Genomic DNA, 16044 nt, shown 5'->3' with positions numbered 1-16044 from the left:
TTTTGAAGGATAATGGACCTTAGCACAGAATGATGATTAATTATCATGCTCCGATACTTACTATTTTATTAAATTCCAGTTTCCCCGGCTGGAATTCTCTCAGCTTTCTTGCCAGAGCCAAGCAAATTACTGCCTGTTGTGACTTTTCCAGTTCCACATTCATAAAGGTATTTAACAACAATCCTAACTTGAAGCTTGTGAGTATTTTACTGATTCTCCTGTTGCTCAGGCTAGGTACATGCCTAAGCAGACCACTGAAAATAGCCTTGGAGGAACCTAACCTCTCTTACTGTTTATCAGGAGCCAAATATTGCCTTTTTTAATTCCTTAAGCAGTGCACTTATTGCCCTAAGGGTAGTAGGAGTATCAGGACTAAACCGTGGCCTTCTATGCCTTGATTACAGTTCCCCCAGGATTAACATGCGCTTCGCAATATTTGGTGGGTTGTCTTTGATAGTTTCAATTTAAAAGAAAGCCATTGAGGGACATATACTAACACCTTCTTAAATCTGTAGTGTATTTACTGCTTGAACTGGTAGGCAAAAAGAAAGCTAGAAAGCTTTGGCTGCTTGGATACCCTTGAAGGGGAGAAAATTGCATGTAGGAGGTAAGAAGCCTAAGGAAATTTTAGGAAACAATTTTCAAGGCTCTTCTCTTCAGGGTCCCACCTGAAATATTATTGTGCAACTACTAAGTGAAAACTTGGCTTGTTATATTTACCATGGTGGTTCTAACTGTGGATGAACAAGCATGTATGGCTTGTTCTTTTTAAATGGATTTTAATTTTAAGAAGGTGGTGTCCTGACAGGTTCCTCCCACAGGAACTTCTCTCCAGGAACAACTTGGCAAGAGAGTGAGTAGCATTTGCTACTCAAATGAGTAGCATTTGCTTCTAGGGTTTTATTAAGTCATTCTCATTTTCCAGCTAAGGTCACAAATCAAAAACCGAATTACTTAAATTATTTCATTCAACACGGCAGTTAGAGTCCCATGAGGACTTTATTCCAGTGATTCCAGTGAGAAAAATGTGGCTTTCTTGTGAATCACTGCTTGTATCCTAAGTTTTACTATTAGACAAACGGTACAATCGTCGTTTGAGCATCACTGTCCTCAGCTGGGGATGCAAAGCTGGTAGGGTTTGTGGGTAGATGTGATATTCGTTATTAGATAGGTATCTGATATTTATATTGGATAGATATCTGATATCTGAAATATCAGATTAATTTTATCATTCAATACATGTTATTTTGTTTCATTCATTCAGTTTGCCCGTATTTTCTTGGTATTTTTTCTTTCTTTATTCAATTAACAACTAATACAAAATTGTACACATATGTGGTCTGGATGTTTCTTATCCAAACAAAATGATCTGATGAGAGGGAAAGGAAAAGTCTACACGGCACTGTGGAGGGGAGAGGAGAGATCCCCAGGCTCTGGAAGTGAAAGCTGTGTCAGCAGGACCCACGCCAACTTAATTAGCCCTGTGAAGAGACTGGGCAGAGCGCTTGTTTAATGCGGCAATATTATGTTTGAGAATTCATCTGATGTCTCTGGACTTTGCTGAACTGTGCAAACATACGTGTCTGCAGTACTGCACCTTGCACGCAAGCGGAAGCAGTTCTTGCACTCATCTGAGGTTCCAGTCCGTGCTGGCTGCTGATCTCGTACAATTCAGCGATTAACATGACCAAAAGTGCACGGTGAAACATACACTGCCTCGTGCCTCTCCTGGCCCTAGTGTTCCCTTACCAAGGTCAGGGAACAGCAGGCATGGACAGCTGGAGCCTCTCTGCCCTCACAGCCTTGCGGTGAGCTAAGAGGCGATCAAAGCACAAGCCATAGCTAGAGGTGACCCACCCTCGCAGAGCATCCTCAGGTGTTGGCATAAACCAGCCATATTTTAGTCCTCCGTGGACTCATGCAGCAGCAGTGTTTAATCCTGGAGCACCATGCCAAGCAGAGCTTCCCAGCTGTGGGCAAGGAAGCCATTCACCACCCACCAGCGAGCCGCTAGAGCTCCCTAAGCACCAGGCAGGGAGCTGCCTGCAGGAGGAACGTGGCAATTCATTCAAGCACTGAAGCTTATTCCAGGCTGCCACCTTGTCAGGCTTAAGTTCAGCTCATTAGGACATTTGTCTGTTATTTATGCAAATAAGGCTATGCACAGTCACAAAATATGCATGGGGCCATTTATCAGCTTGGCACAATCTCTAACTTTCTGAACCTTCAGTCATCCCTGATACATGTAGAAGAAAATGTGGTTTTCCCTATCACGGTCACTGGCACAGGGGCTGCAGCAGAGCTTATCCGCTGCCACCCGTGTCTTCTCGAAGGATTCATGTTGCTTGGGATAGAAAAGATAATGCATTCTGCATGACTTTAAACCTATTATGTTACAGCTCAGGATGTTTAATCTTATGAATAAGAGATCTCTACTTGTTTTCACCTTTCTAGGGAAGGAGATTTACGAATCTGCATAGCTTAAAACATTCTGACTGCAGTTTATTATTTATTTATAACAAGCATGTGACAAAAAAAGTCCTCTGGAACAGTCTGCTCAAATGTACTTCTTTGTCTGGACAGCTGCAGTCTAAGGTCACTCTCACTGAACGTGCAATAGGAACCTCAGCTCATCCCCCTCCCGCGCTTTTTGCTCTCTCCTCACTTCAGGAAAATACTATCTTCTGCACAAGTCTAGTCTAGGGTCAGCATCTACCTGTTGCTCTCCACACACAGTCATCAGTAACTGCAGGAGGTCTGAGTCCTCTGGACAAGGGTACGGGTCTACCAGAAACACAACTTTAGGGATTTCTTCAGTTCTGTACCCCAGGCCAGCACCAGGCTGACAGCTTGTCTGCTAGCTCCATGGACCAGTTTCTCATCTATAGTCCCTAACAGGACAGCTTATTTGAGCTGCTACAAGGTTCATTGTACAAACTAGCAGAAAAGAAGTTTCTGTAATACAAGTAAAGACAGAAGAAAATGACACAGCTTTTTGGTGTATTGCTCTTATCTGAGGGACCCGCCTTATCCATTCACTTCTCCTATGGTCTGTTGCGACCATCTCCCAGGACCTATGGGGAGCTGTGGACCTACATGTTGTCTTGGAATTGACACTGAGGAGAGGAACACTTCCAGCAGGCAAGAAGAGGTACTCACAAAGGCTCCCCTTCCAGGGCAGCTAAAACTGGACCTTAATTTCACAGCAACACAAAAAATAAGTTTCCATGAACCCTCCAAAATATAATACCATGAGTTACATTGTATTTAAAGTATGGCACAATCACAATGCAGAGGCCTGAAAGTATTTCCAATGTTTTTCCTTCTTCCCCTGTAGGAAATTTGAAATTTGCACATGAGAGCAACTGCAGTCTAATCTAAATACCTACTGGACAGTCTCTCTCATTAAAGTCTGTCAAGGTGCCTTTCTTTGATTCTTTCAATACACGCAAGAAAATTGTTGTGAGTTGACCCCAGCCAGCAGCTAAACACACACACAGGTGCTTATTCATGCCCCCACCCCACCCCCACCCCCTGACATGAGGATGATGATCTAATCAGTAGAGGGAATAGTAAAAGCAAAAGCAAGAAAACTTTGCCATCCAGAGGGACCTGGATAGGCTGGAGAGGTGGGCCCAAGCCAACCTCATGCAGGTCAACAAGGCCAAGTGCAAGGTCTTACATCTGGGTTGGGGGAATCCCAAGCACAAATACAGGCTCAGCAGGGAATGGCTGGAGAGCAGCACTGAGGAGAAGGACCTGGGTGTGCTGATTGACGAGAAGCTCAACACGAGCCAGCAGTGTGCGATCGCAGCCCAGAAGGCCAACCGTATCCTTGGGTATATCAGAAGTGTGGCCAGTGGGTCAAGGGAGATGATTCTGCCCCTCTACTCCACTCTCGTGAGACCCCACCTGGAGTACTGCATCCAGCTCTGGAGTCCCCAACATAAGAAGGACATGGACCTGCTGGATCCAGCTCTGGAGTCCTCAACATAAGTCCCACCTGCTGGAGCGTGTCCAGAGGAGAGCCACAAGGGTGATCCGAGGGCTGGAGAACCGCTCCTATGAAGAGTTGGGACTGGAAGAGTTGGGGCTGTCCAGCCTGGAGATGAGAAGGCTCCGGGAAGATCTTATTGCGGCCTTCCAGTATCTAAAGGGGGCCTACAGGAGAGCTGAGGAAGGACTTTTTACTAGGGCATGTAGTGATAGGATGAGGGGGAATGGTTTTAAACTGGAAGAAGGCAGGTTTAGATTAAACATTAGGAAGAAATTTTTTACTTTGAGGGTGGTAAAGCACTGGAACAGGTTGCCCAGAGAAGTTGTTGAGGCCCCATCCCTGGAGGTGTTCAAGGCCAGGCTGGACTTGGCCTTGGGCAACCTGGTCTAGTGGGAAGTGTCCCTGTCTATGGCAGGGGGGTTGGAACTCGATGATCTTCAAGGTCCTTTCCAACTCTAAATCATTCTATGATTCTATGATTCTAACTCGTGTGTTGAGACAAAGACTAAGTGAAGGAAAGAGGAAAAAAACCCAGTGATGCAAAGATAGTCACTCACCACCTCCCACGAGCAGACGGATGTCCAGCCAGTCTCTGAGCTATGGCTACCTTCCCAGACCAATGACCCCCTCAGTTTTTATTGCTGAGCACGGCATTATACTGCATGGAATATCCCTGTGTCCCATCTGTGTCCCCTCCCAACCTCTTGCCCACCCCCAGCCTACTTGCTGGGGAGGTGGGGAGCAGTCTGGGAAAAAGAGAAGCCCTTCATGCTGCTGGATGTACTGCAGTGCAATAGCCAAAAAACTGGTGTGTTATCAACGCTGGTTTAGTCACAGATCCAAACCACAATATCTTACAGACTGCTGTGGAGAAAATAAACTACATCTCAGCTAGACTCAACACAAAGAAATTAATGAACAAATGCATTGCCTTAGGTTAATCGTGAAGCAAATTGTCCTAGAAGGGACACTTCTTTCTTAACACCAAGTGCTATTCTAAAACAGCTGCTCTTTTTATTCCAGATCTATTTGCCACTCGTGTAAGTGTAAAACCATCCAGTCAAAAATATCTACACAACCTGACTTTCAGTGAATTTAATTCTGCCGTTTCCAGCTGAGCAAAATTATCTTTGCATCATGAAAATATATGCTTCCCCTTAATAAAGATTTAAATACAACCACTTCAAGTCTCTCCCTCCGCTTTTGCATCGGTACAGTAAAGGATTATCCATGCAAAATTAAACGGCCAAGCTTTCTGCTGTGAGCCTGCATGGTTTCGTTGTTTTTCATGGATCAATTAACACACACTGGAGATTTTAGCCATTTATGTCTATAATGGCTAATTTGCCTATTACAGGGAACTGAGAGCCATCTGTGTACATGCCAGAAGTGAAATGGAGACTGCAAACTGACACAACATGACCTATGATTGTAAGGGATTCAAAGACAAGGTGGGAGAGCTTACCTCTGGAGCCTGTAGTACATCGGATACACCATGCTTAGGTACTGCAAAAACAGGTTTTGGTGCAAGCGTTGGTGGCTTTTTGGGAGGCCTGGGTGGTGGATGAAGGGTTTGGTTTTCGTATCTTCTCACCATATAGTACTGCTCTTCGCTGATCTCTTCCAATATTGTCTTAGTTGCAGGAGGTACAACTGTCTGGACATCTTTGCTGAGCAAATGGACAGACATGTTCAAGCGATATACAGGAATCTCCCAGCTCTCCACTGGATTGCTGCCGCTACTGATCAGCAAATAGGAATCCGTGATTTCTTCTTCAAACTGCAGACCAGGCACGGCAGCCAAGACATCTTCCTCAACAGAAAGGTCCCTCACGGACACTTTGGCTTTAAAAGGCAAAGGAAATTCTTTGCAAATCTCAGAAAGCTGGTACTGTTTCTTGTCATGAATCACTTCCACAAAGCCACCTTCCATGTACATAGGGAGGAGCACTTTCTTATATGTATCACTTAATATTTGTTCACAAGCTAAAACGTCTATGACTTTCTTTCTTCCCTCATACAGAACTTCACTGGTCTGGCACTGCTGGACTAGAAACTGATCGCCAACCGAAACAGAAAAAAGCTCTTTATGAGGGGAATCAAAGGCTTTAGTTGCTACAACATGAAGCTGTTCCTTTTCACTTCTTGCTATCTCTAAGTCATAGGCAGTTGGAAACTCACGAGGTCTTCTCTTGAACTTTCCTTTGTAGCTCAGAGGGATTAAAAAATGTCTTTTGGGGGAATCACTTCTGATCTCAGAGGCTAGGACTCTTGTTGCCTGGTACTTTTTGTAGATCAGGATCTCTTTCCCCGTATGCAATAAGTTATAAGGTTTTTGGCTTCCTGAAGGCCCTTCCATTATCTCAGCAACCATAGGAAATTCCTTGCTCGTTTTCTCAAACACATCTTCCAAAGACAGTGGCTGAAGGAAAGAGCTAATATCGTAACAGTCTGTTATATCCTTGACCTCGACATCTAGATCTGAGAGGATATGGACTATGTCCTTTCGAACTGAAAAGAAAAATACATACATTGATTTTTGTTTTCAAACCGACATTGGAATAAAATACACATGTTCTGTTGCCCAGATACTAAAAGTACCTTCCCTGAGGTGTGCACCTCTGTATGTTAACATGCACAATTAATAGGGCCAGTCAAAGTCTAACTGTTTTAATTTGAGATACATGGTTATCAGTTATGCAGGAGACCTCACAAAGAAAGAGAGAAACAAAAGGAGGTGAGCATAAGGTGTGCAAGTTAACAAAAGTTTAAGAAAAAGGGAAGGGAAGAAAAAATATAGTTCACTATCTTTCTCACAGCACCTCCAACTTTGATCAGCTGTTTCTCATATCAAACTTTTTTCTTGAGTACAAGAGGTATTTCTGTTATTTTATTTCATGTTTACATTTATATATTTACATTTTATATATTTAGGTAATTACATTTTATTTCATTTTTATTTCATAGGTTTATCCAACGAAATGGTTGGGGCAAACCTTTTAAATGAATAAATAGCATTTGAACACATTAACGCATGTTGTTGCTGTGGCCAGCCTAGGAGAAGTAAGATGTTTTGTTATTACAAGAATAATGAAAACCCTTATAATTATTAGAAAATAATATCATTTGGAATAAAAAGGGCAAAACCTTTGTATAACAAAGTTTAAGTTTATTGTTAGTGAATGAAGAAATTTCTACTGTAATGGTCCTCTGTGGAACTCTTGCGTCTTTTTTTGTGGCATCTGGTTTTATTCACTATCAGAACCAAGCCATTGCCTTTAACAGTCTGACAGGGAACAACAACTCTTTTATCACAAGTGAACTTGCAAAATTTTGGATGCAAAACTTCCAAGCACAAAGCTGACTATGCAGTTAAGGCTTGTTTAAGAATTTGGCTCCAGATCAGTGACACCACAGATCACTGACCAGGGCAGTAAAATTTAACAAGCAAATAATATTTAATGACTCTTCAGTAAGACTTATTCTGCATAGACCTGCACAGAAGGATAGTATATCCTGGATTCATACTGCCTTGTAGCAGGACATACCAATAATTTATACTTAAAAGTCAGTATCAGATGTATTTTATATGATAGAGTTTTATGACAGTGATTCAGGATCTGTTTATTCCAACTCTGCTTTTTCCACATTGACACCTCCAGGTGACAAACACCCTAAGCACCACAAGGGAAAGTCAATGAAGGAGGAATGACTAATAAAAGTGAAAGTTTTCTATGAGCATTTGGGGGAGTTCCACACACATAATTTGTTCATTATTAAGAACAAGAGGTGTAGAGAATTCATGCCCACAGCCTGTGAAAATGTAATCTGCTATCCCTCTTATCAGGAATCTTTTTTATTGAATTGTGGATAGTATTTCTCATTCTTTATCTTGTGCCTATTTATAGTTTTCCTAAAAATGGTGAAAATCCATTTTTCATGGTCCACAAGAAAATAGTTAACGATGTACCATGAAGCTTACTTTTCAAGTTTGTATTAAATAGTTATTTAGGACATATTTAATGCTTCTTGAATGCAGAGCACACCATGAAACATAAATGGGCATGAAATAAAATCAACAAATATAACTCTCACTGGAATATCTGATTGGAAGACAAGTCAATACCAAACATTTCTGAATCTTATGAAAGCTTTTTAGAAACACTAAATTCTTATTGATTCTGTACATATATCTAGGCAGGTGTAGGAATACACCTAAGTGAGTCCAGCTTCAGGAGATGAGCTAGATTCCTGAATCTAGGTAGAGCTGTAGAAAATGAAGTATTTTATCTCGTGAAGATATACTTTCCAAACTCAGACATTAAACTCACATAGCAAGCCCAGCTGAATGTCTCATGATAAGCATTTTACAACTATCATATATTGTACTAACAGTCTCTGCCCACATTTATCTTTTTCTCTTTTATCCATTTACTTACATCTTTCATCAGAGAAAGCTCAATTGTGAAAAGAATTCCCGCTTATCCCCATGAACGACATATTTCTGTTAGGATTTCATTTCTATGGAGCTCACTGGTTTGCCTCAAGTAAACGTAACAGGCAGCAAAACTTTCACAAAAGCTAAGCTCCTATCCTGCAAACTTTAACAGGATGGACGGTGCATCAACAAGCAAAATTGCAGCAAGTCTCTATCTACTGCCTGGGCTGTCCTCAAGCAAGGCCAAACATTTTAGCTTTAGCTGGTTTTTTTTTTGCTTAGGTAGGTACCCCAGTTCAGAGAGGGTACACTGTGCACACACACATGGGTCATTACTGCAGCTCGGCTATTCAGGTCACCGTAACTCGGGAGAATTTCACTGTGTGCTTATACCCTTGCACACCTTCTAATTTTATTCCTGTGACTAATTTCACTAGCGGGTTTAAGGTAAGGCATAGATACAGACATTGGTAAGAACAGAACCCAGCAGTTTCAGTGTTTTGGTGGAACAACTAGAACAGTCATAACATGCCATGGACAAAATAATTTTTATTCTTTTTTAATAAAAGCCCATAACACAAATTACAGCTTTTAAAGATACTGGCTTTCTAATATCTTCCTGTTTCCTCAAACCTAGAGGTTTCAGAAATTGTCCGTGAGTCTTTTCTGTTTCTATTCTATTGATATTTGTTTCTGCAATAGAGTGAAATAATATGGTTTTGCTTTCTGCAGCATCCCCATTCTAAAAATAAACAGTAGTTGGCTGCGCTGCAGCATGTATGTCTATACTTTTTTTCTACCTCCTAGAAATAGCCATAAATGATCAAGTGGTTTCTCCACAGCCAAAGTCTGAGACACAAAGAAAGAGAATCTGAGAACTGAACAGAATTCCTAAGCTCTGCTTTTTCACTGTGCAATGTATTTTCTTTGCAACATTAATTTAATTGTAGTGATGAATAAAATGGCAACAGAAAGAAATGCAAGGGAACTATTTGAATTAACAGCTGATAAAGGAACCAAAAAGGCAATATTAGTTTTACCTTTCTTCATCTTGAAACTAACATCAGTGGCAAATACGGGTCAGGAATTCTTGACCAAACTGAATCCTTCCTGCCTATTTTAAGCAAATTTCGTATATTTAAGGGTACTTTGCTATACTGAGACAAACACGGCATCGACTTTGATTCCTACTTACATTTCATTACTGCCTGCACTTCATAAACAGGCGTGAGAATCAAGCAGCCATCAAAATTCTCAGGAAGTGGATTAGAGGAGTCCCACATATGTAAAGTATTGGAAAGTTTGACAATCCGGTTTCTGCACTTCGGGATTTTCCATTCTGCAATCTCTTTTAGGGTGTATATCTGGTCATCTTCACACTCATAGAATTTTCCTTCTTGTGAAAGGGGTAAAGTAAAGGAATGAGACTGGTTGTTTCTGACCACGCCGCAGTTCACAGCCATCATTCCATTGACCTCTTCCACTGAGTTGAAGGTGATCTGCTCACCGTGTTTGATAGTGAGGTTTGACAATTTTATATCCTCTGGGCTGTAGAAACACGGATGGCCAAACCTTGTTGGCCCAATAGAGACTTTTCTTGTGATTTCTTCAATGCCGACATATGGAGTTTTATCTGCCACAACCTTATAAAGACCTAAGAACAGAAAACTTGCATTATAAAAAGGGAAGTATGTAAAGGAAGCCATGCCAAATTTTAGACCATGAACGCAATAAAAATGGGGAGCAAAGCACAACAAAATTGATAGTTAATAATTTGATTGCTAGAAATGTCACTCTGCAAAGATAATATCAACTACATGATACAAGTCATAGGTGGCTGGAATTAGTCCTTTCTACTCTACGGGTAATTTCTAACATCCAACATTTTTACATCCACGGTAAAAAGAGAAAAAAAGTGATTTTCTTTGCTGTAGAAAAAAAGAAAAAAATACCTGAAATTCTTATCTGTCTTCTCAGGAAACCAATCTTTAAGAAAAAAATGCAGACGAGGTATGAGGAAGAGCAATAGTAATGTGATTAGTGAAATGCAGAATAAAGTTTCTGGCTAAACATCGTGCTGCATATTCTTACGCACAAAGACTGGAGACTCCTAGACCAAGGAGGAGTTTAAAGGCACAACACAAATGAAAAAGTAGCAACTACAGATAAGAATGAGCAAAGGAAATTGATTTTAGCATATCTGATAGCCCAGACTACTAGATGGAGCAATTCAAAGTTTGGGTCTTGTGGCACTGTGGCCTTCACAAGGCAATTAAATCACTGCAATACCGCAAGGCGGAAGCTGCATCTGAGCTTCCTTATCCCCTAGGGACATTATTATTTCATGTTAATCATGCCCTTTGGAGCTGTCTCATTAAGGGTCCACATCTCAAGAAAAATATGTACATTTCTATATTTGCTTGAGTGTATTTCTAGAGGAAGATGAAGTGGACAGTTTAGAGGACTAAACAGTAGGGTTTAGCTGAACTGTGTGACTCAGCTGTCTTCTCCCCCAGGCGCGGCAGTGCGAATGCTGCCTCATGGAATTACACTGCAGCTTCCTGGGACAGGCATTGACTATACTCCAAGTGAATATAACTGAATGTAGAGGTTATTCCTAGGCCAAGTTTGCAAGCCAGGGGACCCCCACAAATTAACTGGCAGCTACAGCTACAGTGACAAAGCAGCCAAGCTCCCAGAGAGATGCAGTGCCTTCTCTCCTTCCTTGCCCCAAAGCCAACTAGCAGAGACCCTGCGGTCCCCACTGCCCCACACTTCTGCCTCCTCTGGACCGCACAAAGGGCACCATATCTTTGTGGTAAAACCTTGGCTTGTTTAACCTTGGGTTGTTTAACAAATTAGATCGGGGTATTGCTTCCATTAAAAATAACCTCCAAATTGCTGATTTTCTCCCACACCTTTTCCCTTACCAAGTTTCACCACAATCAACACAAGTGAGGGGCCTGCATGGAAGCAGGGCTCCTTAAGATTGTATTCTTTAAAAAGGATATATCAAACCATTCCCTCCAGCACAACAGCCTTTTTTTTCTTTTTTGGCCACAAAATTGCTGTGATTCTTGTTTCACTGTAACAAAACCCACTACTTTCACTTCATAGCTTTAGCACCCTTCTTGTTAAAAGAGATGTTATTAAGATTCTGTCTGCTGAGTAGCTTTTAACAGAATTTATCATCAGATTGGGCATGTTTGGTTCTAGGTATCCCATGAGACCACTAGGATCTGTGGCAACTAACAGCTCTGAGGGCTTGTCAGCAGCCTAAACAGTAATAGCCTGTTTGATCTACTGCAGGGAGAGTCACTCGTTGTGCCTATGTCACTGCTTTTTCCAATTTTGTGCCTTCACAGTTGCCTGTATGACAGTTCGCTTTTTCTGTGTGAAATTAGTACCCTTGTGCAAATACATCCTCTACATTTATGCCCTCACTGCAGCACTACCAGAAAGCCTTCAGGCCTTTTTTTGGGCTGCAAGAAAGCCACATCCATGAATGTAACTGCACAAGTACAAAGTACAACTTCAGCACACTTTTCTTTCTCACCGGTATTTTTAATGTTCCCCACAGCCGTTTTTAAAACAATTATTAACAAGCAAGTTAGCTACCCCAGTCCTAATCTCTACCGGAGCTGTCAGTGCAGATCAAGACAACCTGGTTCATCAGGATTTAGAAAACATTGCAGTGACAAGGCACCAATGACAAACTGAAATTGTGGAAAAGACAGCATCCCCCAAACAGCGTTCCAGTGTCATGCTTTGCAAGCACAAGATGGGCATCATCTCCTGGCAGCGCTGGGAGAAAGCAAATAGCAATATTCTTCATTAAAAAATGTATTCAAAGTACATATGATGTATCCCAAAGGCAATAACTATGTTTACCCATCTGTGATACAGGAGCACGCGCATTGCCCCTAGAAAAACTCCAGAACTGCATTAAAAGGCCTCCATAAAGTATATTAAAAAATATTCCCAGTTGGAAATGTCTGGCAATGTACAGGTATGGCAAAAATTCTTCTCTATGAGTTTGACAGTAGACTCAGGCTCTACTAATTTTGCTGGGACTACGGAGCTGTTTGGAATCAGCTATTTCCGCAACAAACTGATGAGCATTCTGAGTTGGAAAGCAGGTTTCATATGGAAGGATAATTACCAGATCTCATACAAAACTAGACAACTGATTATCCCCTCGGGCCCAGGCGGTCTGACTTTGTCAGGCTTAGGAGCAGAAAAATCTCCAGCTTCCATTCTGCTGGTTTTCTTAATTTCAGTAACACAATATTTGCATAGGCAACTAAAAAGCCATGTGGCCCTGCATACTTAGCTTCTGTATTGATGAAACCCATGAAGTAGCAGAGACACCTAATAGCCACCTGTTTATGTTTATCAGTATATAAAGTTCCATATGTTTCTCTCTGTATAGAAAAGAGGTGAATATACAAAAAGTTACTGTGATATGATGGGTGAAAGCCACTCTGATTCCTATCTAAGTGCCATTATCTACCATGCTATCTTCTCATAAATGCTCTTCTTTTTATGACATATATTTAAAAAAAAAAACCAATCAAACAGCAACAACAGAAAAAAACAACAGAAAAAAACCAAACATTATCTGAAACCATTCAGAACCTTATTAAAATCATTATGAACCAAATTACAAAACCAAATGTTTTCCAAACCTAAGATAGCAAGGAAATCTCCAGAGCAGGAGACATATGGTAAGTTTGAGATGCTAAAGTTTGGACATTTTGAGGTCAAATAAAAATATTTTTGTACTTTTTCATAAATCATAAAATGGCCGAACCAAATCCACTTAGACTTTCCTAAGAGAGCTTGGTGGGTTGTTGGGGGAAAAGCCAGATGGAAATAGCAAACCTGGAAGAAAGTCCAGCTGGTTTATCCAGAGCTGCCATTATTGCTCCTATAGATCTACTTTCTAAATGTAATCTGGTCCATGACCAAAGTGCACTAATGCCCGATAGTCTGTGGAAATTTACAGATAGAGACAAGAATAACTACACATACATGATAACTACGGGAATGTATAACCATTGTCACACTCCATGAATTCTCTGCACCTATTGGCATTTCACTAGGTGAAGTGCCTGCCTAGTCATAATAAGATAATTAGTAAGGCCCAAACCTAATCAGCCCATCATTTTCAAGAAAAGTTTTGGGCATTGATGTACACGTCAGTAGAGAGAAAGGGTTTGGGAATCTGAAAAAATTATTTTCACGGGTATGGGAGAGAAAACATAGCCCAAGGATAACTCCTTCAGTCCTGCGGGAAAGCATGTTTTGATAGAAGGTTTTTACCACCTTTTTACAGAACAGTATATGCAGCTCTCTTTTACCAGTTACAGAGTGATACAGTGTACCTCCCTGTAGCTTTATAGACTTCCCATTTTCTGTCTTAATTAGAGTCCTGAAGGAAAAGAGTATCCTTTTTATTCTCTGTTTTTCTTTTTTTTTTCCCCACAGAAAACTGAGAAAACCAGTAGTTAGGCTCACTTAGTAAAGCAGCAAGTAGCCTTCAAGGAAAAAACCAACAGCAGAAAGACCTTCTGTCCCAGACAAGCAGTTTCTGTTCCCCAAGGTAACGCAGAAGACTGGGAAGAACTAAGTTCCCAACTTTTCTGGAGCTGACTTGATTGTTATTCCTCTTTTCCCTCACCTCCACCACCCACTCTGGTACCTCCTCTGCTCCGTCTGCTCCAGCATCCTCCTCTCCCCATCCTGCCCCAAAGGCCATCTCTCCTATCTCTCCATCACCTCCTATCGAGATGAGCCTTCTAGTGCCTAACGCCTGTTCCTCCATGCCTGTGCGGCGTGGCCACAGCCAAGTCTCCTGTCTTGTGGCTCGCAGAGGCTGAGAGCTCAAAGGGACACTCGTGCTCAGCTACGCATCTGCCAGAACACGTAGGAATGAGCAGCAGCAACTGTCAGGGACCTCCTGAGAACAGGGACAGCCCAGCAATATTTTTGCAGAAGAAGGAATATAACAGAACAAAATGAAATCGTTTGTGCTAGCACACGGGTCAGGTGTTGTGCAAATTCCCTGTCTCTGCTAATTTGTTAGTAGCGAAAATTGTAGTTCAAAATGCTGTTAGATATAGCCATTGAAGTGTCTAGAGTAACAGCAGACCTTTTTTTTTACCCAGTGTATGAGCATAGAAAGAATAGCCTGGCCCTCTGAGGCATGAAAAAGAACAAATTAGAATGAGGATAAAATGAAATAACACAGATAGTGAACTTGCGGTTGCAGCGGTTTCTCTAATGCAAAGGGCAGATTAGGCCTTTATCAAGGATCTGATTTGCCAGAGCAGAAAAAAAGGAATTCTGTAGACTGCAAATACGTTCAGAAAGACAAAGAGTAAGGCTCGTTTGAAACCAATGAGCCCAGTTCTTCACTCACAGAGACGCTATCCCCAGAGTAACCTAAATAGAAGCATCGCTTATTTTATGCCGGCATGCACACGGTGAAAGGATACGTGAGCCCATCGCATGCAAATGATAACTCACGACAGAGGAAATGGAAAATAACATCAAAGCAAACGATTTCTTTGCACCAACACTGGCAAGCGAGCACTGAACGTACAATGTTAATACAGTGCCAGGCTCCTACAGACCTGTGGATATTTTTATTGAAGTAAGTCAATGGCAGTGTGAAAAGGTGATCTGCAATTTGGTCCGGTGCCTTGTTCCACAGACAGGGGCAAGCCAGCAATGCTCTCATACAATGTTTCGTTCAGAGCTTAGCACGTGTGTGTAATAAAGTGAAAAGGAAAAAGGTGAAGAAAAAGCAGGGATTGGGACATCTTGACTCTGTAAAGCAGAATCATTCTTCAGCTAAGAACTAAATTAGACAAATGACAAATTTACATCTCACCGAAAAGCTCTCGAATGCGTAAGAGTACATATACAGAGAGAAGCAAGAGAGCTGTGCTCCCTGTTGGGCTAATAAGAAGTGTCATTATACCCCTCTTCAGTGCTGCTGTTCAGTAGTATCTGTCATGTGGAGGATAATAATGATAAATTTCAGCAAAAGGAACTCTGAATTTATTTTTCTAGCGAAATAACCCAGTTATCTAAAATACTGGTTGGGCAAGTTCATACGCATGCATGCAAATTGTCGTGATTAGACCGAATTTGAAAATGTACTCAATAGGGTAAAAACATCCAAATGCCAAGTTGTAAAATTGATCACTTGAATGCAAAAAAATCCAGATTCACCAGGTTCAAGCATTTGAAAACACAAGTCATTCTGTTCTTAAAATCAGGAGATTCAACATTAATAAATGTAGGATTACTTTTATCACTCAGTTGTGTTGGATTTTTTAGGATTCAAATGTTCAAACCCATCTGCCAATCAAGATTTAGAATATGACTTCCTATATGTATTTATATTTTAGAGACAGAAAATTTTAATAATAGCAAAGAAGCTTGGATTTCAAGAAAAATACCGAGTATCTTGAGAGTTCACAGTGCAGCAGTACTTCAGTATCTCTAGATAGACACAGATAATTAAAATATCTTTGATCACTACGTTTGGGCCCTACTAGTACTTGAAAATGGAATTCCAAAAATTCTTTTAATAAGC

At 41.1% G+C, this 16044-nt stretch overlaps 1 protein-coding gene across 1 annotated transcript in view; it reads right to left on the bottom strand.

The window, feature by feature from the left end:
* The window catches only part of THEMIS (thymocyte selection associated), a gene marked incomplete at both ends in the record, with an annotated part of 78133 nt that overhangs the window by 44373 nt on the left and 17716 nt on the right, over positions 1–16044 (bottom strand). Inside the window, 2 exons of the mRNA XM_082481823.1 lie at positions 5463–6508; positions 9631–10089. Coding sequence (XP_082337949.1) covers positions 5463–6508; positions 9631–10089 — 1505 coding nt within the window. The remainder of the gene's footprint in view (positions 1–5462; positions 6509–9630; positions 10090–16044) is intronic.

This window comes from Vanellus vanellus (assembly GCF_965231255.1).
Source record: "Vanellus vanellus genome assembly, chromosome: 3".
NCBI classification, from domain to species: domain Eukaryota; kingdom Metazoa; phylum Chordata; class Aves; order Charadriiformes; family Charadriidae; genus Vanellus; species Vanellus vanellus.
Note: the sequence above shows the minus strand (reverse complement) of the source record. Positions and strands in the feature narration are given on the sequence as shown.